This window comes from Helianthus annuus, chromosome 1 (assembly GCF_002127325.2).
Source record: "Helianthus annuus cultivar XRQ/B chromosome 1, HanXRQr2.0-SUNRISE, whole genome shotgun sequence".
Classification (NCBI taxonomy): Eukaryota; Viridiplantae; Streptophyta; class Magnoliopsida; order Asterales; family Asteraceae; genus Helianthus; species Helianthus annuus.
In genome coordinates, this window is record NC_035433.2 from 71,435,315 (window position 1) to 71,460,923 (window position 25,609).

At 34.5% G+C, this 25,609-nt stretch overlaps 1 protein-coding gene across 3 annotated transcripts; it reads right to left on the reverse strand.

The window, feature by feature from the left end:
• Positions 1-17,276: 17,276 nt before the first annotated feature.
• Positions 17,277-21,649, reverse strand: LOC110868581 (protein NRT1/ PTR FAMILY 8.1). Of its 3 annotated transcripts, none has more exons than XM_022117784.2 (5): positions 21,519-21,649; positions 20,703-20,855; positions 20,243-20,460; positions 18,965-19,518; positions 17,277-18,266 (listed from the first exon to the last, which is right to left on the reverse strand). In XM_022117784.2, exons 2-5 carry the CDS (start codon positions 20,839-20,841, stop codon positions 17,438-17,440), a joined length of 1,740 nt encoding a protein of 579 aa, XP_021973476.1. In that variant the 5' UTR covers positions 20,842-20,855; positions 21,519-21,649; the 3' UTR covers positions 17,277-17,437. The 3 variants fall into 3 exon arrangements, with proteins under 3 accessions (XP_021973476.1, XP_021973484.1, XP_035832989.1); XM_022117792.2 differs by lacking the exon at positions 21,519-21,649 and adding an exon at positions 21,376-21,512; XM_035977096.1 differs by lacking the exon at positions 21,519-21,649 and adding an exon at positions 21,196-21,214.
• Between the last annotated feature and the right edge of the window lie 3,960 nt (positions 21,650-25,609).

Genomic DNA, 25,609 nt, shown 5'->3' on the forward strand with positions numbered 1-25,609 from the left:
TCGAAAGGTACAAGAAACAGTTGGAGCGGAATAGCAAAGATGTGATTCCGCTTGAAACCATTTCAAGCGGAATCTCACTCTCAAGCGAAATCAGCTTCTAAAACATATAATCTTCCTATTTTCTCGATCTACGTACCCTGATCTATCCTATCTAGACTAAGACTCAATACAAGACGAAGTCGACAGATGCATGCACTAACAGACTCCCCCTCAGATGTTGACGAGTCTCACGTGTCGAGTCTTTGCAACTTCAGTCTTTATCAGTCTTTGGGCTTCACTCTATCTATCAGCATCAACGGACTCCCCTTAACAATGTGCTGGCATTCCTTAAGTTCATCAGCACCATCTGCTTCAGGATCGTAATCTGGCTTTTGCAGGTTCAAGATCATTACCTGGCTCAAGCTTCGTCCACCGAGTCTTCAGGTATCGGGACCTGGCTCTTTAAACACAAGCCTCTCAGGATCAATCAACCTGGATTTGCATATCCGAACTCTCTTTGATGTTGTTCCAAGATCGTAACCTGGCTTCTCGTCCTGCTCAGGTTATCTGCACAATCTCTACCTCAAAGTAAGTTTTACACTTTAATTACAAAAACACATGCACTAACTCAAACTCTCCTTCAAATCAAACAGATTTCTGATGAACCACTTGTAAATTTGATTAGAACTCATTTGTTTAATAACAAACTCCCTCTCACAAATTGATCATCATGTTTAGCACTCGGAATTTTGAAAATCAGCTTTTCAACACCAGTTGTCAAAAATCTTTTTGAATTTTTCAAAAGTTTATGCTAAAATACACTAAAAATCTTTTTGAATTTTTTAGATAATATGAAATGCAGTAAAGAAATATTTACAGACACTATTTTTGTGAGTTTGTGTAAGAGGATCATATCAGTTTTTGAGACATATCACCAACACCGTTAAGCTTCATTTCATTTTAAGTTCTAAACAATTCACCTATATTGTCAGTATATTGATCCACTTAAATTTTCACACAAAGTTCAATTGCTTCGAGATACGATATTAATGTCTTAAGAACTTAAACTTATTCGCGTGTCCCACTACTTGAATATACTCCCGTATCCAAATCCCAATATTCAGTCTTACAGGTGAGTATACCACAAATGATATCTGTAAAGGGGTTAGATGCGAAACCGTGAGAGCTCAGGTCAGAACTTCCGTTCAGCAGAGAGATGACGGTTTGACTTTTGGTGTGTCCCCTTTAGAGGATCTTATTTACAACAACAATGACTATCAATTTTATTGTTTCATCAATTTGCTGAGGGAGGCGTTGTATTTCAAGCATTTGCAGAAAGTATTATGCGGGGACTAGGTCAGAATTTCCATTCAGCAAAAGTCCCGGGATAATACCCCAGATATCACCGAGTATAAAGACCTAGTATCTCAGAAAGAGAGACCTTTCAAACAAGATTTCAGGGGTTACCTATATATCCAAGAAATGTTACCCACGAAATAAGCAAGTTTGAATTTAGATTTATATCTCGTCACAATCTACTAAATGTGCAAAAACCTACTTGTATATCCTCAGTGAGATTGTTTATCGCAAATTTACTTTCCAATTCTTTAGCATGTTGTGACAGTCCACTGATGTACTATCATTTCCTCTTTTATACAACAAAACTCATTTTTTGAATTTATCATGTTTTTGGCTTTTTCAAATTTTCTAAAGTTTTTGGATTTTCTGAAATTTTCTTACTCCCCCTAAAATGCAAACACATTTAAAGAAATTTGAAAACAAACTATACAGAAAATGACAACTGATATCAAATTGCCTCATTTCGCCATCCACTTGGCATAAACAATCAGAACTCCCCCTTTCAACAAACTATTTTCTCAAATTGATTTCAAAACACTTAAGTTTGTTTTAACCAAAATGATTTTTCCGGAAAATAAGTTTGTTTTTACCACTTGTAGGGACTGGTTCATCATCTTGTTCATTCAATCACATATATGAGGATTACATCAAGTTCAAACTAATGACCTTGACGAATCACTTGTACGATCCAACCTCTTACCACTTGTAAATATATCCAAAACATTTAACCACATGTAGGAATAAACATTTACACAAGACATTTTACCAATCAGGATGCCGATTCCTGCTTCGCACTTACCAACCTGGAAGCTCCGGCATAGTCCATCACCTGTAAAATTTCAACAATTTTAAATCTTTTCACAAAACCACAATTTTAACAAGACTGATGTCGATTCCTGATCCACGATTACAAACTTGGGATCTCCGGCATAGTCCAGATTTTTAAGGAAAGAGAATTTCCACCCAAGTCTTACCAACCTTGGGTGTTTTCAACTCTTGTTCAGTCGGGTTATAAGTTGCTTTCTTGGTAGCATATAACCCCTTTTACTTTCTCATCAATCATTTTCCCAAAAATTTTCTTAACATTACCAATGAATGCTTTCTCAACATCAAATTTCTTCTGATCAGAAAAGAATTGATTTGAGATCTCAATTTTACCAACTTTTTCCTTAATACTTTCAAACTTCAAAGATGGAATTTCAACATCATCTTCTAAAGATATAGATTTTACCTCTTTAACCTCAACATGTGGCTCATCTGGCTTTGTGGAACCAGATTCATCGCCGACCTTCTCATCACCCTTCTTGACAACCCACACTTGGTTGTCTTTAGCTTTCTTTTTGTAAAAATTTTTCTTTGAACTCTCACCAACTTCATAAGTCGAATTTTCAAAAAATTTTAAAGCTTCAGTTGGTGGTTCAACATCGACAACTTTTTCTTTCAATTTTTTAGAAACTCCCTGTTTTGTTTTGCCATTTGAGAACAAGTTGATGCAATGTGACCAACTTCATTGCATTTGAAACAGGTTCGAGTCTCTATTGGAAGAAATACTCCAGTTCCTTTTCTTTTCTTCTCAGCAAGAAACTCCTGGTTTGATTGTTTCCAGAACGGTTTCTCCTGTTCTTCCTCAGCACTTCCTCCTGAAACAAATGTCATTTTTGATTTAAAATCACGAACATGTTTTTCATTTTTGTGATTTTCAGGTGGAATAAAACCTACTCCTTTCTTTTTGTAGCTACCATTATGGTTTGATTTCTTTTGAAAACCAGAACCAGAATTGTAACCCTTTTTCTTGTTTAACCGTTGTTGTACTCTTGAAGTGTATTTTTTAGGTTTTCCAGTAAGATTTAAATCTTTTATTTCATAAATATTAATTTCTGTCATTTTGAAAACCTTTTTGATCATTTTAACTCTAACACTTCTTATTGGAAACTCTTTGTCAGAATATAATTTGTCATAATCATTCAAAGTATATGCTACTTCAAATGTTTCATCATCCAAATTTGCTTTTGATAACAAAAACTCTTTACTGTAAACCTGTTTAACCATCGGTTTTGAACAGTTGACTGACGAACTTGACCCTCCAGACTCAGACTTTGACTCAGACTCCTCATCAGTCTCCAACACCTGATCAACCACCTTTTTTATTAACTCAGACTCATGATCAGTGTCAGACGAGGTGAACGTGACGTCAATGTTTTCTGGTAATTCATCAGTTGTGTCGGTTTTTAACTTTATATTGACTGCTTTTTCGACTTGCTCCTCATTTGGTTTTCTGGGAGAATAACCTTCCCAGATCGGAGGCGGACACTTGTTATAGCTAACAGTCGGTTTCTTACCAGTATCCTTTTTCTTTGGCTTGTCGTCTTTGAATGCTTCAAAACCTGCAACAGTCGGATAAATTCGATCAATAAGATAATCAGAACTAGAATAGCTTTGTAACAAGCGTCTGATTCTCTCATTCTCAATTTTTTCTTTTTCCAACTCTTGCTTCCATTTAGCACTTTCTTCGATGTAGAAATTTATAGCTTTCTGCTTTGTCATCATTGTTGCATTCATCATCGTCAGCTTCTTTTACATAATTCATATTGAACAACAACTGCTCTTTCATCTTCTCATACTCAGCTAGCTTTTCATCTTTAGCTACACATTCTTTGCATGGTTCTAGACACTTTGAACACGGTCTGATAACTTCCACAATCTTTTCTACTTCAATGATTTTCTCAACTTCAACCTCCTTCTTAGCTTCAGTTACCTTTTCTGCGTCACCAACCTTCTCAGCAACACTTTTAACTTCATCATCCTGAACAGTCTCTTCTTCTTGAGCAACACTTTCAGATTTCATTTGCTTTTGATCTTTTGCAGCTCGTTTCTCCTTCAGCTTCTCCAAGCGATCTGCAAAATAAAAATGAAAACTTTCAGGAGAGAGATGAGATTTTCCAATATTAATATTTCTTTCTTCTTCATCATCACTACTGTCGTCAGTTGGTGATTTATCAAACTCTATTGATTTGTCAGAACTATCATCCGAAGAACCAGATGGTGTTTGATCAAAAAAAAATTCTCTTTCTGAACTTTCATTCGAACTTTGTGAGTTTTCATCAGATGAAACAGACTTTTCATCATCATTCTTCACACTAACTCCAATAGATTTCATCCACTCGGTAAACATGTCTGGTTCTTTCACAATCTTAGCAATGAACGCTTTAAACTCTCCTTTTTCATCAACAAACATATCCCAGCTAAAGCCTTCAGGTAGCCTTTCATCATCTTGATTGATTAGGCATGTTTTGCTGTCGGATGAAATGTATTTGTTCCAGTTAAAACTTTCTTGATTCCCCAAACATGCTCTCTTTGAATCCTCAATCACTTTTCTACCATGAGCCACTTGTGGTTCTTGTTGTTGTTGTTGACCAACTTGTTGGTATATGGCTTTTCGGTAGTAGTCATCTTTTCCGAATGGATTCTTTGCTTCACTGGCTTCTCTATTCTTGCATTCCCTCTTGAAATGACCTTTCTCCCTGCATCGAAAACAAATAACTTTAGATTTTTGAAAACCTAAAGTAGAAACATGTGCATCAAGAAAGTCATTTCTTCCAGTAATCAGCTTGAATTTTTCAGCTCTTCTAAGGACACTAGCTAGACACCATTTGATGTCCATTAGTTCCATTTCTTCGGAGTCTATCTGATCGTAATCCTCCTTTGTAAGCATAGGATTCCTGATCCTTCCTGCAACCAATCCTTCATAAGATAGTAGCACGGAACCAAGTAATGCCATGTGATCTTTCGCAACTTCCTCAGAGAAACTTTGACCATCTGGAAGATTCAAGGCAATGTTGCATTGTATCACATAACCACTTCCACTTTTCGTACTTTGAGAACTGAAACTTGAAGTTGGGCTCTTTGGATTAACACTCGGGTATGAAGAGAAACCACTGCTTTTGGAACTTTGTTCAGCTTTTCCCGAAGAATCTCCAGCACTAAACGCAGTTTGTACTTTCGGGCTTCTCTCAGCCTCTGGAACACTGCCTTTGTAGTACATCTTTACATCTTGTTGACCACTTGGACTGTACATCCTAGCAATCTTTTGTTGTTCCAGGTCTTGACTCTCAATCTTCTCAATGAACTGAGAAATTGTTAATCCATCATAAACCCCAGTGTTTTTCAGAATCATCAAGTATGTACCCCACTCTTTTTGCGGTAAAGCGTCAGCTAACTTGTCGACCCACTCTTCACGATCTTTTGTTATGCTTAGCATCGACATGGATCGAACTAAGTGGTAGTATCTTTCGATCAACTTCTTTGTATCTTCACCTGGTAGACTGCTGAATAGATCAAACTCTTTCTTGAGCAATGCCTTTTTACTCTTGATCATATTTTCACTACCCTCAAACTTGACTCGAAGAGCATCCCAAATTGACTTTGATGTTTTGTCATATTGAAGTAACACAAAGATGTCTTCTTTGATGGCTTGCTGAAGAAGACTGATCATCATCTTTTCGGCTTTGTACATATCACGTTCTTGGTCACTAAACTCAGAAATTATTTTCTCAACTTGCAAATCAGTACATGGCAATACATATTTTTTCAAAATACATTCCCATGATCTCAGATGGTTTGCCTGAACCCAGTTTTCGAACCTATCTTTCCATCCATAATACTCCTCAATGCTCATTAGCTTCGGGGGCTTTTGTAACATTCCGGTTTCGTTTTCTAAGTTCATGTTCTGAGCAATAGATGCTGGAGTAGTCGGAGTAGCAAACGCGTTGTAGAAATCATTATCCATGGTTCTTGTAGTTCAAGCGAAATCACAATTTCAATCACACTTTCTGTTCAAGCGGAATACCTGAAACAACAAGCTTCAAGCGAAATCAAAAATTACAGTTTCAAGCGAAATAGCAAAACAACAACAATAATCCTGATTCCGCTTGAAATTCAAGCGGAATAAGAATAACTTGGAGCGGAATCAGCTTTCGAGCGAAATCACTGATTTTGCTTGAAATACTTTCAAGCGGAATAGACCAATTGAAGCGGAATCACCAGCAATTGAAGCGAAATATCAGATTTCGCTTGAAAACTCAAAAGATATAATCCAATCTCAAGCGGAATCACAAGATGGTCCGTTCAAACGGAATCACTTCGAAGGTCAATTTTACCCATTTTTAGTCCGAATTTTAGCATGAAACTTTTAAGGATTTGTTAACATATAGTTTTACACATTCTGTGAAAAATTAATCCAATTTTGACCGATAAAACTTGTTTTACTGAAGAAAGAAGATGTAGAAGATAGAAAATGCAATCAATTCCAGCTGTAATCTGCAGAACTCCTCCTCCTGTGCTCTGATACCAGTTGTAGGATCGTGTATGTGACCCGAACGAGTCGTTCAGAGAAATTCTGATCTATTTCAGGTCCGGAAAACAAGAAATAGACTTAGACACAGCTTGTTCTTCACTTAAAACACTCTTCTGATTGATATTATAACAATTACAATCAGGAAACACACCAGCAGCACCTCGGTATGATTTTCAGCCAAGTACACAACTACTTTGATTTCGCTCGGACTTCACCTATTTATAGGCTACATGATCCGCTCGAAAGGTACAAGAAACAGTTGGAGCGGAATAGCAAACATGTGATTCCGCTTGAAACCATTTCAAGTGGAATCTCACTCTCAAGCGAAATCAGCTTCTAAAACATATAATCTTCCTATTTTCTCGATCTACGTACCCTGATCTATCCTATCTAGACTAAGACTCGATACAAGACGAAGTCGACAGATGCATGCACTAACACTAACCTCTGATCTATGCAACCACTGCTATGCTAACAACTGTTATACATTACATTTCACAAAGACAAACTAAACTACTGCTGAATCTTTCCACTGATGTAAACCCAGCAGTACTTGACATAATTCAGCAGTGCTTGGCTCAAGGCAGCAGATTGAACAGCAGGGCTTTAGTCTTCATTAGTCTTTGACTTGATCAGCAGTTGTAGGTCAGCAGTTGTACCGATCAGTGAATTGGAGGTTAGCAGATGTTGAAATCACTCTCAAGGGGAGAGACTTGATGACATAACATCTGCTTATTTTGGATCCACTGCCCTGATCCAGTTTTGGCTTTAATTATTTGTTCCTCTGATAGGGTTCAATCACAACACAGACATTTTCGATCGGATGTGCAGGTTCACACGGATTGGGTATGTCAAGTAGAATAAATGTGGATGTGTACATTCGCACGGATCGACCTCTCGATTCACACGAATCGGACATTTGGGTTAAAATGTCATTTGATTCAAAATCAGTTCATTAGCACGGATGAACCTACTCCGTTCGCACGAATGAGCAAATTCCTAAAAAAGGCATTTTTTGATCGCAATGACGTGATGAGTCTCCAGAAAAAAATTGGTGATTGAAAATTTTTTCGAGTTTTTAACGACCAGGCTGGGTTGTTCGAGGACACCGTCTGGTGCTTCAGAGAACAGATATGATGATGCGATCACAGATTGTGGAAATTAGTGGGGTAGTCATGATACTGTTACAAAATTTTTATCATCCGGGTAATCTGACTATTAATGGCCCTTAACGTAAAATCCACAATGATAAAAAATTGACTTCTGGAGGTCAAAATGTCATATTTTCGGTATAGTCAAGTTTTTCAGAGATAAGAGAAGACTGAATTGCTCAATTTGAGGGGGGGAGATTCAGTGATAAGACGTTAGAATTTGCAAAAATGAGGGGGAATAAAAATTTCATATTGAAATTCCAACATTTTTGAAATTCGTGACGATGCAACTGTATTCGGGTGGTTCCGACTTCAGAATTCCTGGGGATGCATTGGATTTGGATTCGTAGATTCGTGATCATAGGAAGTTCAGACTCTATAGATCAGGGTCAGATTGACGTCTTAGGGTTTGAGTCCCGGGTCTTCGTCAAGCCGGTCAGAAGGATTAGTGTCAAGAGATGCAGCTGTATAGTGGATACTTATAAGATATCACAACATTGTGATAGTCTAAAGTGTCAGAATGGTTAATCTTTGAGCAGAGGAATTGTTTTTCGGATTAACCGCCAGGGAATGATGATGTTTATTGATTAAGTTACTGTTGGAACTAGCGGAGAAGACTATACATCTGTTATCATGACTGAAGAGGAAGAATGTGAGTCTGATCATGGATGAGAGTTTCTGAGATCTGAATGTGTTACCAGATGATTTGTTATCCGATGAAGATTTGCTGATTGTGGAGAATACCATTTATACGGATCTATCATTCAGGAAGGTGCTTAAAGTTGATCACGAAAAACAGGATTTCAGATCTTCGTGGATATTCATAGACTTGAGGTTGATCGGCGTCGTGTTCGAAGTTTCTATCAATTGTCGGTTGGATTTTTGAAGATAAGATGATCGAGCAGGGGGAATGCAAGATTGAGCTGAAATGTTAAATCAAAAACCGAACGCGGATGTAGTTAAAGTTGAAATAGAGATGCTGCATCGATTAATTTCAAGTTGGTGATTATTCATGAAGATTGCAGTACAACAAATCAGAGGAGGAGTCGTGAACTATGCAAACAAAGACCTGAAGATTCATTTCAGGGGGAATTTGTGCATAATGAAGATAATGCAACCCGGATTATCAATCAAGGGGGAATCGATTGAAGATTTCAAGATGCCTGATTGAAGTTGCAGAATATTCAAAACACGACTTTTATTTTCAAAGTCCACGATTCGACAGTGACGGCCAAGGGAGAATCCGTTGGTGCATATTTTGTATGTCTGCCACTGTGCGAATAGGCTAGATAGAGCGTGTGTTGAATATTGTATAGATTAGTGTGAAAACGGACCGGTTTTTGTAATGTAAATGTACATTCGTATGAATGCGCAGGTTCGTACGAATGGATATCAAAGTGTTCGTGGCTCATTCGCACGGATGAGTTGATCCGTTCCAGGTGCTCATCCGCAGATAAAGTCCACCCGTGATCATTGATACATGCGGATGGACTATGCCTATAAATAGGGATTAGGTCTCCTCATTTGGAAAAGTTTTGGTTCCAGAGGGGAAACTCTGTCCAATTGGTTTTGCGGGTATGTAACTTCAAATCATTGAATAGAAACCAGTTTAAATTAACTTGTTCGGTGTATATTTTGCTTCTACTCCTTTCTTCTCAATAATATTCTACCGAACCGGTTATCTCGGGGCCAAAACTCTATCAAACCTGCCGAATCCTGGAATCTCAATAATTCCATCATCCATCCTAAACCTAATCCACCATCATCACCATCATTTAACTGATTCATTCACCATCACCATAAACCCCAAATCATAACTATTATCCATCTTCATCATCAAACTTCGAGATGTCAATGTCCAAGCTCTCATCATCCGGTGCTCAAGTTCTGTTCACCATGAGCGGCTAGTCTCTTAGGGTTTCACCCCGGTGTAGACTTTTGTAAGGATTTTGTAGGGTTTGCTACTGGTTTAACATTTGGTTTGTGACAATTGAATTGCATTTGAATCATTAGATAATTGTCTTATGTTTGTATTGAATTTACGAATTGTCGAGTGTGTTATGAAATTTGAATTCGTGAAATGAATATGCGTAATTATGCATTGTCTTCTGATAGGATATACTTGTCCGAGGTAACGAAGTGCATTGTGGTCCGTCTTGAACGTTGATAGCAATTGGCACCTAAGCCTTGTGATTCTAAAACCGTTAATGAACTAATTCATCTAAACCAAGTTAAAACGTGTAGTAGGTCTTACAATTGTCGAACCGGGTGTGAACCTTGTTCTCCATTATTGTTTAAAATCTTTTAATCAAGTTTCCGGGCAATCATTCTAGTTTTTCATAGTTAATTAGTTAAAACAAATTCGTCGGTGTAATCCGACATCTCTTTCAATCAAACAAAAATTCAAATTAAACCATAGCAAGCTTCATCAGTGTGACATTCTTTAAAATCAATCTTGTCCGTGCACAAACCATAAACTCTTCATGGATCAACCCCGTACTACCACTAACTCATAGTTAAGGGTAAATCGGGTTTATAAATATTATCTTTGGCCGAAGCGCGACACTCCGATCAATCACATACTTTATGCTTAAAACACAAACAAACAATCCAATATACATACTTAATACGTTATGCTTGAATTCGTATATGCTAGACTATTCTTATGCTTTATACTTGTCATTAACTTTGTACAAGCCTCCCTTAACACCTATAGCGCTGTAGGAGTAACGCACCGCCCGTATTCTAGAGGTCATGTTAAGTTAAACAAAACGGTCTTATCGTTGCTACGATAAGATTACGATAGCGGAAATTTTTGGGTTGACATTTATAGTTGGATGCTAGTATTGTACGTTAATTCTAGATAACAATTATGTCATGTGGATTCGTTTAAACTCTTATACTTATGCTAGTAATCAAACTTGTATACTCGCCAATACTTTTGTATTGATCTATACCTTAATACGTGTTGCAGGAATTTGATGATGATGATGATGAACGGAATCTAGTAGGATGAACTAGAAACCCATTTTAAATTTAGTCCGTATGTTGTATTTTGTTTTGTTGAAATTGTTGTAATTTGATTTCGAACCATGTACTTGATTTAGTAATGAAATGAAATATTGATTTATTAAATATTGTCACAAGTAGTGTTATGAAGTCTCTTGCAATCTCGTTTTCGTCTCACTCCGATGTTTCCGTCATCGGTTGGGGTATATGACATGTACGGGTATTCGTTTTTTAGTTTTCAATCAATGTAAAAAACGTGTCAATTGACAACGATTACTATGCCAAGTGTCGATATCGTACTAATACTGGTACTGTAATGAACCAGACCGATAATGATCAAAGGCCCGCAACAAAACGCACGAAAATCCAGCTAGTTTTTAACTCAACAGAGGGTTTTTATTGAGTGGGATATGAGTGCTCTATTATCACTATTTTCACTTTCTTTTCTTTTATTTTAAACTAGGTTAGAACCCCGTGTATTACACGGGTTGAATAAATGCAATTTTATATACCAAATAATAAAAAAATATATATCATTAAAAATCTCGTTTATTACACGGGTTGAATAAATGCAATTTTATATACCAAATAATAAAACAATATATATTTAAAAGTCTCGTTTATTACATTGGTTGAATAAATGTAATTTTATGTATTAAATAATAAAAAAAGTTATATCTTTAAAAACCCCGTGTATTGTATGGGTTGAGTAAATTTAATTTTATATATTAAATAATAAAAAAGTTACATTTTTAAGAACCTCGTCGAGTTGAGGAGCGAGACTAAGTTCGATCGTTAGGGAGACTAAAGCGGGAGGCTGTGTTATTGGGGTTGAACACATGTAATTTTATATAACAAACAATAAAAAGTTATATCTTTATAAATCTTATGTATTATATGTATTGAATAAATCTAATTTTATATACTACATAATAAAAAAAAGTTATATTTTTTAAAACACCAAGGATTACACGAGTTGCATAAATGTAATTTTGTATAGTAAAAAATAAAAATGTTATATCTTTAAAAAACCTCGTTTATTACAAGGGGGTTGAATGAATCTAATAAAAATTTATATTTAAAAAAAACTAACGGATATATTCGATATACGACGGATGGGGTGATTGCGGTAATTGTTCTTATAAATGTCACGTAAACATAGTGATTACCGTATTTAAGTTGAGAATTGAACACGAAAATATAAGTATAGAACCAATAAACACCTTTTAAACATTTTTGAAATAGGTTCTACCATTAACTATTTTAGTTTAATAAAATAAATAAATCATTTAAATTAAGTGAGTTAGGGCTAAAGGACATAACTTGCAAGAGTTTGCAAACATTTCTGTAATTATTGAAGACAAAGGACACAGTTTGCAATAAGTGACATACATAAAGGACGATTTTTGTAATTTACTCTATTTTAAAATATTATATATATTATCTCCTATATGAATTGTTTAAATTTATATTAAATTTAATTGTTTAATTATCTTTTAATTGGTATTAATTATCTATAAAAATAGATGGCTTTAATAAATGACACGTGTCCAAAACTTGGTTTTTTTTAATAGTAATGACTAGGTTAGAACCCCGTGTAATACACGGGTTGAATAAATATGATTCTAGATACTAAGCAATAATAAAAATAAATGGAGTAAATTACGTTTTTGGCCCATGTGATTATATCACTTTTACTATATTAGCCCAAAATAAGAATTTTTAACATATCTACCCCCATGGTTTCTATAACTAACCATTTTGGCCCATAAGTCTAGAGATCATGGGAGCCAAAATGATTAGTTATAGAGAACATGGGGGCCAAAATGGTTAGACTTAGGGGTTAAAATGGTTAGTTATAGAGATTATGAGGGCAGATATGTTAAAAATTCTTATTTTGGGCTAATATAGTAAAAGTGATATAACCACAAGGGCCAAAAACATAATTTACTCAAATAAATGTTTATATTAGGTTAATGTTTAAGTTCTTTTATAATATATAACTAGAATTACGACCCGCCGCAATGCGGCGGGGATTCTTTAGTTATAACTAAGTTGATTTAGGACCCGCACGTTATGTTGAACCTGTCAAACGGGAAAAATAGACGCTGTAAAAACGTTCACCCAAACACGCATGTTGCGTCGTGTTAACTCGCAAAATTTAGAACGAAAAGTAAAAAAGTTAAACCAAAGACGCACGTTGCGATGTGTTCAGTCACAAAATTTAGAACGAAGCATAAAGCGAAAAATTTGCAGAAAATGAAAACTATAAAGGACTAAAGTTGTATGTAAAAAAAGTTGTGAGGATAAATTGCAAAAGAGATAAAAAGTTTTGGAAAAGTAAAAAAACAAATAGTTTTGGGTTAAAAGTAATTTATGAAATACTTTTGAGTGAAAAGTAAAAAAATCATTTTTTTAAGGACCCTCAAAGATAAGGTTACAACAACCATATGCATAACCATTTTTTCTTTGAAAAAAACCCCCGCGTTGCGACGGGGGGCATAAAACCATGTCAAATAGCATCAATGTCATACCATCGCAAGCGACCACCAACACTGAATTTGCGGCGAAAAAATGAGACTGAAACGTAAAACATAGAAAATAATAACTAAGTCGATTTAGGACCCGCACGTTATGACGAACTTGTCAAACAGGAAAAAAAATAGACGACATAAAAACGTTGAACTACACACGTACATTGCATCTTATTAACTCGCAAAACTTATGACGAAGCTTAAACGGAACGTAAAAATGTTGAACCACACACGCACGTTGCGTCGTGTTAACTTGCAAAATTTAGAACGAAGCGTAAAACGAAAAAATTTGCGGAATATGAAAAGTACAGGAAACCAAAGTTGAAAGTAAAAAAGTTATAAGTTTAAACTGAAAAGATAAAAAGTTTAGAGCTAAAAGTTGTAACCTAAATAGTTTTGGGTTAACAATAACACATCAAATGCTTTTGGACTAAAAGTATAAAATCAACTTCTTTTTTTTTGGAAAACTCCTCAAACATAATTTACAACTCTTAATGCACACAAAAGTTGATAATTTATATAGTGTATAATGTTTCATCACATATATACGTATGTTTATTATGCCTTAATACATTTAAAATTGATTAAGTTTCGAATGTTAAAGAAAAAAATTATTAAGTCTTCTTAATGTTGAAATTAATAAAATAAGTATAGGTAAACTTAATTTGTAATTGAACATGAATATAACATGATATAATCAATAAGATTATATCACCGATTTAGTTTAAAAAATCATCCCAATCTCTTTTATAAATTTTAAATTTTAAATTCAATATTATTAATAATCGAATTTCCATAATAATACTTATTTAGATGGGAAAATAAAATTGAGACCATCTCATAGAGCGACATGTGTCCCTCAAATGGTTTCTTTTATTATATAGTATTGATTTAACTTGGTTTATAAGATAGAAATAAAATTTCATATAAAAATAAACTCTACTTTAAAATCTATTACTAATATAATATAGTATCAACAATAGTGGAGATACAAATTTTAGTCGTGTATAAATCGTCTCCATTCAAGAAAAGAAGTCGTATAAAAATCTATTATAATAATTATAGTTCATTTTCTAATAAAAATCACACTTTCTTGTAAACTATAACTGCCTTTTTCATATTGGACTCGTGGTGTCGATCTGTCTGCTAGGCCACGTACATTATAACCTTTTACGTATCGTCCGTGACTAAAATTTCCACATCATACGTAGATCCATTGAATTATCATATGTTTTTTTTTTTCTATATAAATAGAAGAATATTAGTTTGTAGTTATCAGAAAATGAGGTCCTATGCGTTTACTTTCTTCGTCATCCTTCTTTTTGTGTTTATTCTCATTTCTTACGCGGGAAGAACTTCTTTCTTTCAAACTCAGAATTCAAAAGGTATAATACATGATTATATATACAATACAGGTTGATACAAGCATATCCATACATATATGTATGTACGTACGTAATCACTATATATCTTTTATTGATGGTAAGATCCATCGATGATCAACCGTTGGTAATTCGTCGCCGACAAACACTTTTGATGGTTAATTATTCGTAGGTAAAAAAAATTTATAGTAGTGAACGTATGTATGCATGTAAGTTTGTAATATTAAAAAAACATTTTAAGTGATTCTACTTTTACGGATGATCATTACAAAGTGAGAAATATCAAAATAAAAAATTAAAATTTAAATACATTCGATTTAATTTTATTTTGTTTTCAAATAAGATTATTTGCTAGTTGTGCTTAGCTATAATTTTTATGAATTATTTGCCGTCACAAACTTAGCAATTGGCCCAGTTTTGTGAAAAAAAAAATTGTGGAGATCGAAAGTAAATCATGTAAAAATGGCCGGGTCACCTAAAAGCAGTTATATTAAATCATATCAAATTATATATTTTTTGTAATTAAAACTCTGAAACAAGAGGCTAACTAATAAAGTGACACAAGATTTTATTGAGAAAAAACTATTTTTTTTTTATTATTGGGCCAAATCTGTTTTCATCATTGCTAGTGTATTTATGTTTCTCTTTTAGGAAGAAAAAAAAAAAGCCCATTTTGACGAATTTTATCGATTTTATTTCCATTCGTTTTAATTTGAAAAACAATTTATTCGATATTTTTATTACTGTCAAATTTGAATTTACTTCTTCGGTAAAAAGATGTGGTTTCAAACTTAAGTTGTTGTTAGAGACACAAAACTTTGCCATGTTGCGTTAAATGGCTCGTCTTCAATATCATGTGTTTAGCATGATTATTTAACGTATTGTTTACTTAAACACTCACAAAATTATGTATGACTATTTAACGTTGTTTACTTAAACACTCACAAAATTATGTTTATTAAGAGTGTTACATGACACTTTAACACTATCAAATATAATTGCTTCAATAACATTGTGTTTAGCATGACTATTGTGTTTAGCATGACTATTTAACGTGTTGTTACTTAAACACTCATGAAATTATATTTATTAAGAGTGTCACATGACACTTTAACACTATCAAATATAACTGCTTCAATAACATGAATGACACGACAAATCTAAAACAATTATTGACACAACTCACTTAAAAAATTAATAAGGCATAACTAACACAATATATGTAAAGTTACCATATACTACAATTCACACAATCCTTAACGAACTACGGTAACGGGTTAGGGGAGGGAATCTATACATGATATATTTTTTTTTCTATAAACTCATACATCTACATCGTTTTGACTAGCGGGTCTAAAACGTGTCATATCAACTATTAACCCATTAACACGATTAGTTTGACATTGTTATTCATGTCATAAACATGTTAGGCAGGTTAAACCCATACACTTAAACACATTTTATTCATGCCATTAATGTATCGACCCATTTATGTCCCAGAGCTATTTAACCACGTGTCGAGTCATATCATGTCATAAAATGTTAGCCCTAGTGATTGTAATTGAGTTCAACCATCAATAATATCTGGTATGTTGATTTATATGCAAACAATAAGTTTGATGGACAAATGATAATTGTTGTATGTGTGCAGTTGTGGATTCACAAAGGACAGAATATCCTGAGAGCTCTACTATTAACTGGGGCGGTTGTTGGGGGTGTTGGCCCTAGGATTGCTTCGTTAGGTGTCTTTCATCTTACCCACATTTAGAATAAGTATAATGATTCTATGATGGAAGGAAGTTGATATGGTAACATGTCATATGAAATTTTGTCATGTATTTGCTTTTGATGTGTTCATTATAAAGTAAATAACTATGATTAATACTTAGTTTTGTAACAAGACATTTATATCAATGGATGGTGTTGAAGATTATAATTAAAATTAGACATATATGTTGTTGAATTTAGTGTTAGTTTTACCAAGGGTGGAATTTACTAGCGAGACTACAGGAATTTCAATCATACTATAATAAGAGTGGTTACAGGAGGTGCATTACACACTCGTATCTAAATCCAAGACCCATGAATGACATAACTAAAAGGGTTAATGTGGCGGTGAGTGTGACACACATATGAGGTTGGTTCACCAAAGTTAACCTTTCTAAGATGATCGTCTACCCTCGTGATCAAACGTTATCATACACATGTTTTGAAATTTGATAATACTTGGTAAATATCGTCTTTAGGCATGTCTCAACTACTTTTCTAGCCACAACAGATCAATTCCCTTTAAAGGGCATAAATGTAACACTTGACTAACATTACATGACATGTTGTAGTTCTTTATTAAAAACACCGGGGGAGGATCTTAGTTGCCCCCTCCCTCTTGTTTTTTCGCTTGTAAATGTAAATTTTACCGAAAACTTTTTATATTTATTGAGCTGACACTTGGTATGTGTTTAGTTATATATTATGTGTAATTCACCCACGATATGTAAAAGAGTAGAAGTACTTTTGGAAAGAGTGTTTAAACTTAAAACACTTGGTTTCATCCATCTTTCATAATTATAACTTTAAATTTACCAACTGACACAAACAGAATTTTCATAAACTTAAAACAAACATCAAACCATTTCTATGAACTCGAACAATCTTTGCACGTTACGCCTCCTAACGAAGAGTCCCGACAGCGCGCTTATAAGTGTACCACTTAGCCACAACAAGATAAACCCCGAAATTAACAACACTCAAACCACTCAAAAGCCAGAAAAAGTTCTGCAATTCCCCGCGGTTCAAATTATCCGGTATCCACCCGGGTTTGCCTCCTTTAGTACTAGTCGCCGTCACGACTGTCACCAACAACGAACTCAAGTAATTCCCGAAAGCATTGGTTGTAAGCGATAAAGCCGAACACAAACTCCTCATAGAATCCGGTGCTTGATCATAAAAGAACTCCAGTTGTCCAATAAATGTAAAGACTTCGGCACAACCAATCAAGAAATACTGCGGGACCTGCCATAAAACCGACATTGGAATGTGCTTCACATCATAATAATTGTTTCTTTTAACAATCCCGAGCCTGACGACTTCTAGAATCCCGGCTGATAGCATTGCAAATATTGAGATGACTAAACCTACACCCATTCGTTGGAGCTGGGTGAGACCCGATTTGTGGCCCGTGTATTTCCGGGCCAAGGGGACAATGGCCCGGTCGTAGACTGGGACCCAGAAGATTACGCTAAGTGTGTCGAAAATGCTGAGTGATGCTGCCGGGATTTCAAACTTGTTGATTGTTAAGTCCATGGTATTTCCTTGAAGAACGAATAGGGAGCTCATTTGACTGTAGACGGCACTGAAGATGATACCGGTGGCCCATATCGGAAGTAGTTTGATGATGGATTTGAGTTCCTCCACCTGGGTTACCGTGCAAAGCCGCCATGGGTTGATGGATCCTTTCGCACGATCCGATTGTAACTCCATAGCTGCTTTGTCCAAGAAACTACAAGAAAAGACGTTAAAACGGGTTCTGATCCGAGTACTTTTATGTGTTGGTAAAAACGGGTTCTGAATGAAATGAGTAATTTTTATGTGCATGTTAAACATGTTTGTTCATTTCTTTAGACTTTGTACTAATATAACTTATTTTAAATAAAAGCAGAGTAAAATTCCATTTTCGTACCTGAGGTTTCGACAGTTTTCGAATTTCGTCCAAAGGTTTGTTTTCCGCATTGGATCCAAAAGGTTTGAAATCTTTCCATTTTCACCTGGCTCGTTAACTCCATTCATTTTTCTCTGTTAAGTCAGGGGTATTTTTGTTTTTTTTGTTAACTTAAAGGGCAATGCAGTCTTTTTCACTTTACGTACAAGCATATAGAATACCCCTGACCGAATTGCCCTTTAAGTTAACAAAAAAGACGGAGATATCCCTGACTGAACGGAGAAAACTGGATGGAGTTAACGAGCCGGATGAAAATGGCAAGATTTTAAACTCTTTGGATCCAGATGCGGAAAAACGGACCTTTGGATGACAGTCGCAAAACTAACCAAACCTCAGGGACGAAAATGGCATTTTACTCAATAAAAACATTTATAAAACGTTGTTTAACCCATTTGACCCGTTATCAAACAAATATAACATGAATTGACCCATTTTTATATAAAAAGATCAAATTACCAAAATCATTTTAGTTTGTTTACCTAAAATCCTTGGTGTGATCAAGCTTGCGGCTTCCCTCAATCGTAGACTTAGTATCCGCAGTCTCATACAAAAGAGACTTATCATCAGGCACGCGAACCCTACGTTTTCTCCATGAAGCAACAACAACCTGGAAAATACGGGTCAACGGGCTCCCTCCCGGTTTCTGATTCCGGTACAACCGGGTTCCTGAAAAGAACGATACCACCGCTACAGCCATGGCTACAGCCGGGATACCAAACCCCCAACCCCAACCCACATTATCTTGGATCCAAACGAGAAGAGATGCAGCAATCAATGCACCAATATTGATTGAGAAATAAAACCAATTGAAGAAAGAACTCTTGTGCTTCTTCTCCTCCTCATCGGCGTCGTCAAACTGATCTGCACCGTAGGATGAGACACATGGTTTGATCCCACCGGTTCCGAGGGCCACTAGATAAAGCGCTAAAAATGTGACTGCAACGCCTGTACCGGTCGGATGGCAATCCTCTTTTGACACGCAAGTTGGCTTTAATCCAGGAACAGCTGCGGCTATTGTCAATAAAGTCATACCCTACATAACAAAGTCAAAATCATAAATGTTAGGAACTAGAAATTTAACCCCACGTTTCGTCGGGAGTTTGATTATCAGTACGATACCTAGCAACCGAAAGTGATAATGTAAAACAACGAGGAAAAGAACATCGAAACGTCAACGTACATATTCGGAAAAATCACTAAAAGACAAAACGGTAAAAGGAAAAAATGCAGGTTCCGATAATACGGATGCGGATAACGATATTGTCGATTTGGCTCGTCACGTTAGCAAAGGAAAAACACTAAAGAGCAAAATATGAAAATGAATAAAAGTGGAGGGACTAAACATGTATATTATGAAAGTTAAAGTTGAGGGGTTGTACAGTAAATATAGTAAAGAACAGGGGGTGTAATTAGAAAATCCACTAAAAGACAGGTTAATTTTTCATTCGGGCCTAACATGTGATGGGTCACATTAGGCAGCCCATTTAACACTTTTATCTTGAACATAGAATCATTTTCAAGAAAAATGGACGCTTTTCCGCAACCAAACACACCCTAAGCTTTTGAAAACGCTTTGGGCAACTTTAACCCGTTTGACCATTTTTTAGCAAAGTTTTAACATGTTAACCGTTTGATTTTTGACCCACTGACAAGTAAAAAACAAGCATTCAAGTATCAAACAACTATATGCTTAAAAAATATAATATAATGAAATGTGTATGTATCATGTATGTATATAAATATATCTATAAACGTACCATTACATAGATGATTGAGAACATAGCAATGGTCCAGTATCTGCCTAGATAAGCATCAGCAAGAAACGCCCCAATTAACGGTGTGAAATAACACGTTCCCTGCCAATTTGAGACGTTTCTTGAGGCAGTAGCACTATGCTCATGGAGGTTGTTTTTGAAATAAAGTACCAGATTTGTACTCATTCCATAGTATGCCAATCGTTCACAACACTCGTTTCCTGTTAAAAAAAAATCAATAACTCAGTTTTTGACTTTTAAGAGTCAAATGAGTTGCTTTTTAACTTCAAATTGACATTAAATAACTCATCACACAAAAAATTGATTATTAGTAATCACTGTAACAAAACTGTTAGGATATAATAACTAATTTAAAAGATGACAAAACTACTCTATGTGCATCAAACTGAGATATGAGAATTAACATGTTTGACTTTCAAAAAGTCAAAAATTCAGAATTTACCAAGAATAAAAGGGCAGGCCTTCCAGGTTCCTGTAGTGTTCCTGTTAGCAGGGTTGTTTTTGTAATCAACAGTTCCATCTTTAGTGTATGTATCTTCTTCTGTATCAACCTTAGTTGTGGTATTTACAATTTCTGCCATTATACCATCAATTGCTGCAAAAAAATTTAATTAATTAATTAATAAAAATAAAAATTAATAAATGCTGCACATTTAACATTTATGGAGAATTATTACAAGCATTAGCAACTAAATTACAAAGAACATATCTGATATAAAAACAACAAAATTACAAATCTTGAATTTTGATTTATAGTTTTGTGTAAAACATTTGACTAATCCCAAATAATCACTTTCCAGATGAATATTCGTTCCAACAACCCACTAAATTAGCCCTTAAAATAATAAAAAAAAAACGAATCTTGTAATCATAGTTGATCCCAGTCAGCTTTAATGAAACCGAGATAAATAAATAAAAATATTAATAATTCTTACCTGCAATTCTTGTTAAAGAAACTTGAAAAGTGTTGCAGTTTTGCAATAAAATTATTAAAAAGCAACAACGTTTTCTGTAAATCTGAACGTTGATGATAAATTGATAATCATATTAGAATTGAGGATTGAGAAAACCAGATAATTATTATTATACAAACGTTAAAAGAAACAGAATCATACCCAGAAATTTTTTGAAATTGCTGAAAAGTATTGGTTTTCATGAACACCCAGAGTTTTAAAATCAACAACCCTTTTCAAGAACAAAAAATTAAACAAGAAAAATAAGAAATTTAGAGTGAATATTCATGGGGGAGATGGAGTACCTGGAATAATGGGTATTTAGTTGGATAGAGCCGCTAAAGAGTGAAAGTAAGCAAATGCTTTCAAAAGGATGGTTTGACTTATTTAGTCTTTTATTTATTTTTATTTTTATTTTTTAAGACTTATTAGTCGTAAACTCATAATGTGATGATAAAAAGGAATCTTAATGGGCAAAAGATTCAAATGAAATTAATGATCCATTGGTCCCACTTGTTATTTTCAAAGGTAGAGATGATAACAGCATTCACATTCTTTTTTTTTTGAATGGCTCAGCGGAACACACCTAGACGAAGTACCTCCGCCCCCCGGGATCGACCCCCGGGCCCCCCCTAAACAGCATTCACATTCAATCCACTAAAAATATATATATATTCCACTAAAAAACAACTCTTATATCAATATATTTCCACTAAAAACAAATACTTTTTCTCTCTCATTTTCAATATATATTACACTAGGTTATAACCCCGTGTATTACACGAGTTTGAATAAATAAATTTTATATACTAAATAATAAAATAATATATCTTTAAAAACCTCATTTATTGTATCCGTTGAATAAATATAATTTTATATATTAAATAATAAAAAGTTATATCTAAAAGAACCATATCGTACGGGTTGAATAAATGTAATTTTATATACCAAATAAAAAAGTCATATGTTTAAAACCATGTGTATTACACGGGTTGAATAAATGTAATATTGTTTACCAAATAATAAAATAATGCATCTTTAAAAAACCTCTTTTATAAAACGGGTTGAATAAATGTAATTTTATATACCAAATAATAAAAAAATTACATCTTTAAAAGTATGCGCATTACACGGTTTGAATAAATGTAATTTTCTGTACTAAATAATAAAAAATATATATCGTTAAGAAACCTCGTGTATTATACAAATTGAATTAATCTAATTTTATATCAAATAATAAAAAGTTAAATCTTAAAAAACCTCATGTATTCCATGTATTACATGGGTCGAGTAAATGTAATTTTGTATAGTGAAAATAAAAATATTTAATATATTAATACAAAGTTTGGTTTTCGTGATAGAAATGGATTATTCTGTTGTTGTAAAATTTTTTTAGCGAAGTCTGAATAAATTTAACCCTTTTATTTAAAACTCCGTAAATGTATAAATGATAAATAATATTAGTTAATTTTATTTTAAATTTTGTAAAATCTATTTGTTACCAAACTAAACAAAACTTTCAAATATAGTTAATTCAAATAAATTAAACTAAATAATAATTATTCATAAGATATTAAACTAATAATATTTAATAGGAGGATTATCTATAATATAAGATATTAAACTAAATAATATTTAGTAGGAGAGTTATCAATAAAAAACTAAAAGAGATTAAACTAAAATTATACTTATCTATAAGAGATGGCTTAATACGATGACAAGTGTCCCTAAAGTGGTTTCTTTTATTATAGTAGATAGATTTTCTCTCTCCTCTACTCACAACCACTTTCAAAATATATTAAAAAATTATACAGGATGAACAGTGTCCCCCCAAATATACAGATGAACAGTAACATTTTCTTTCTCCTCCACTCACAACCACTTAAACCACTTTTTATAATTTAAAAACTCATCTCTCAAGATTTGGTGGATAGAATGTGAATGCTCTAACAAAATAGGTTCCGTAACTTAAGTTTAATATCCCCTCCTAAATTAAAATTAAGGAGTAGCATTTGAGATTTACACTCTGTTCCCGAGACTCATTTAACAGGGGGAGGGGAGGAAAAGAGATGAAAAATATGAAAAACCATGTTCCCGAGTTTCATTTAACAGGGGGGGAGAGAAAAGAGAAGAAAATATGACCAAATATAACCATATATTCATCCTCCCAAATTAGAGAGATTAGGAGAGAAAATTTTTCTTCTCCTCCCCTCTCTCACCTCCCCCTGTTAAATGACTCGGGAACATAGTGTTAGTATCGGTATTGAATTTTTCCGGATGTCGATTTGGTACTTATTTTTTTTTATGTTTTCAATATTGGTATTTTACCAAAATTTACACATAAATACTGATATTATACCGTACCGAACGTTTTTTTATACCGATACTCATATTTGCGAATTTCAGTACGGTATTTTATGTACCGGTACCGGGCTTATCCCTACCTAAAACCATGTTTATTATTCAGCCCATTACACCCCGGGTATTTATTAGAAAGTTATTTGGTGAGAATTATTAGAAAATTATTTGTTTTGTGTCAAGTGTATATCCAATATGCTTGTTAGAGCATGTGTAGTGGGGCGTTATATTCCCTCATAAAGCCCCTATAAAGCCCCAAACACCACTACGAGGGGCTTTATGAGACAAAAAAAGTTGGGTGGCGCCATATATATAACGCCGGTGAGGGGGTTGTTTTCAAAGTTTGGACCAATCAAAATAAAGCAAGGTTTTTATGATTAATTAATAAAAACGAAAATTAATAATTAGGTATTGATGGTAGGGGCTTTATGACTACGGGCTCTAGTGATATAACGCCCCTGTGTGACGTGGCACGACACGTGTCACATAACGCCCCATAAAGGGCTTTATGACTACGGATGGCCTTAGGCCATGTGTAGTCATAAAGCCCCCAAAGGGGCGTTATGCGCCATGTGGCATGCCACGTCACCCCGGGGCTTTATGGGGCTTGAGGCCGTAGTCATAAAGCCCTACCTCATCATAACCAAAGTGTAAAATGCAGGGACCAAAGTGTAAAATGCAGGGACCAAAGTGTTTTAATGCAGGGACCAAATTGTAAAATGCAGGGACCAAAGTGGAAAATGCCCACCTTCTCGCGCCGCGAATTTTTTCACGCCGGTTTTCTTTTTTTTGATCATGGCGCCCCTGGGGGCGGTGTGGGGGGCTCCATACCGGCGCTATGGCCTTCACCGCGCCCCAGTACATGTAGTCTTAGTTAGTTTATTAAAAAAAATTGATTTTTCGATATACATTTTTATTTTACCATTCTATGTTTTATAATTATAATTCAAAATATGATCAATTTTGTATAATTATAATTTAAAATATAATTAAATTACATAGATATCATCACCAACCTAAAATGCTTGAAATATTTAAATTATATTAGTTTCATTCTAACTTAAATCTCACAAGATTATACATCGTGCTAGACAGTATGAGGACCGTCTTCGCCCCGTCAAGGCACGTCGCCGCACTACACACCATTTCCCCCGCCCCGTCGTCGTCTAAATCGTCAAGGAGCAGACATTGGGGACGCTCGCATAAAGACAAAAGTTGTTGCATCTTCTTCTCACACACACATATACATACAACATATAGGGCATGTTTGGCTAAGCTTTCTGAAACAACTTGTTGGTTTTCTGGAAAAGTCAGTATGGAGTGACTTATCGACTTATTGGCTTTTTCCCCTCACATACACCCTCATTGTCAAACATCATTTTAGAGCTTATGACTTTTCAAAAAGTCAATAAGTTGTTTCAAAAAGCTTAGCCGCCCATACATATATATTTTAGGTTCATCCTTCATTTCCTTAGCTCCATCCTCTTTGTCTCATCCTCACACCCAATCTACATGAGGCTGACGTAAAGGGTCATCCTCCAAAGATGAGCATCACCCATACCAAATAGCCTAACATACAAATAAAAAGTATTACATAACTCTTTTTAGGTGAATTTAATTTAAATAACTCTTTTTACGTCAATTTAATTTAAATACAAATAGAGTGTATTACAAGGAATTAATTCATATTTACTTTTTATAGCTGGTATAATAAACCTTTGTTTTTCTAATCTATCAGATTATGTGTCATTTATACAAGAGCCCTCCTTATTTTCTTGACAAGTGACATCACTCACAAGCCTTTTTTTCTTATGTTCGCCACGTATATCTTAAAATGTGCTCTTAATTCGTTGGTAGTTTTCTTCTTTCATGTTAGTATGTTTAAGGGAATTAACTTAGGATGTTTATACTTCCATTCAAAATTTGAATTCTGAATTAAAATATTTGTTGGTGGATCAAATTAGGATGTTTTGACTTCAAATCTTTTGGTCATCTCTGTTGATCGCAAGATTTTTCTAACCCTCATCCACAATGATTA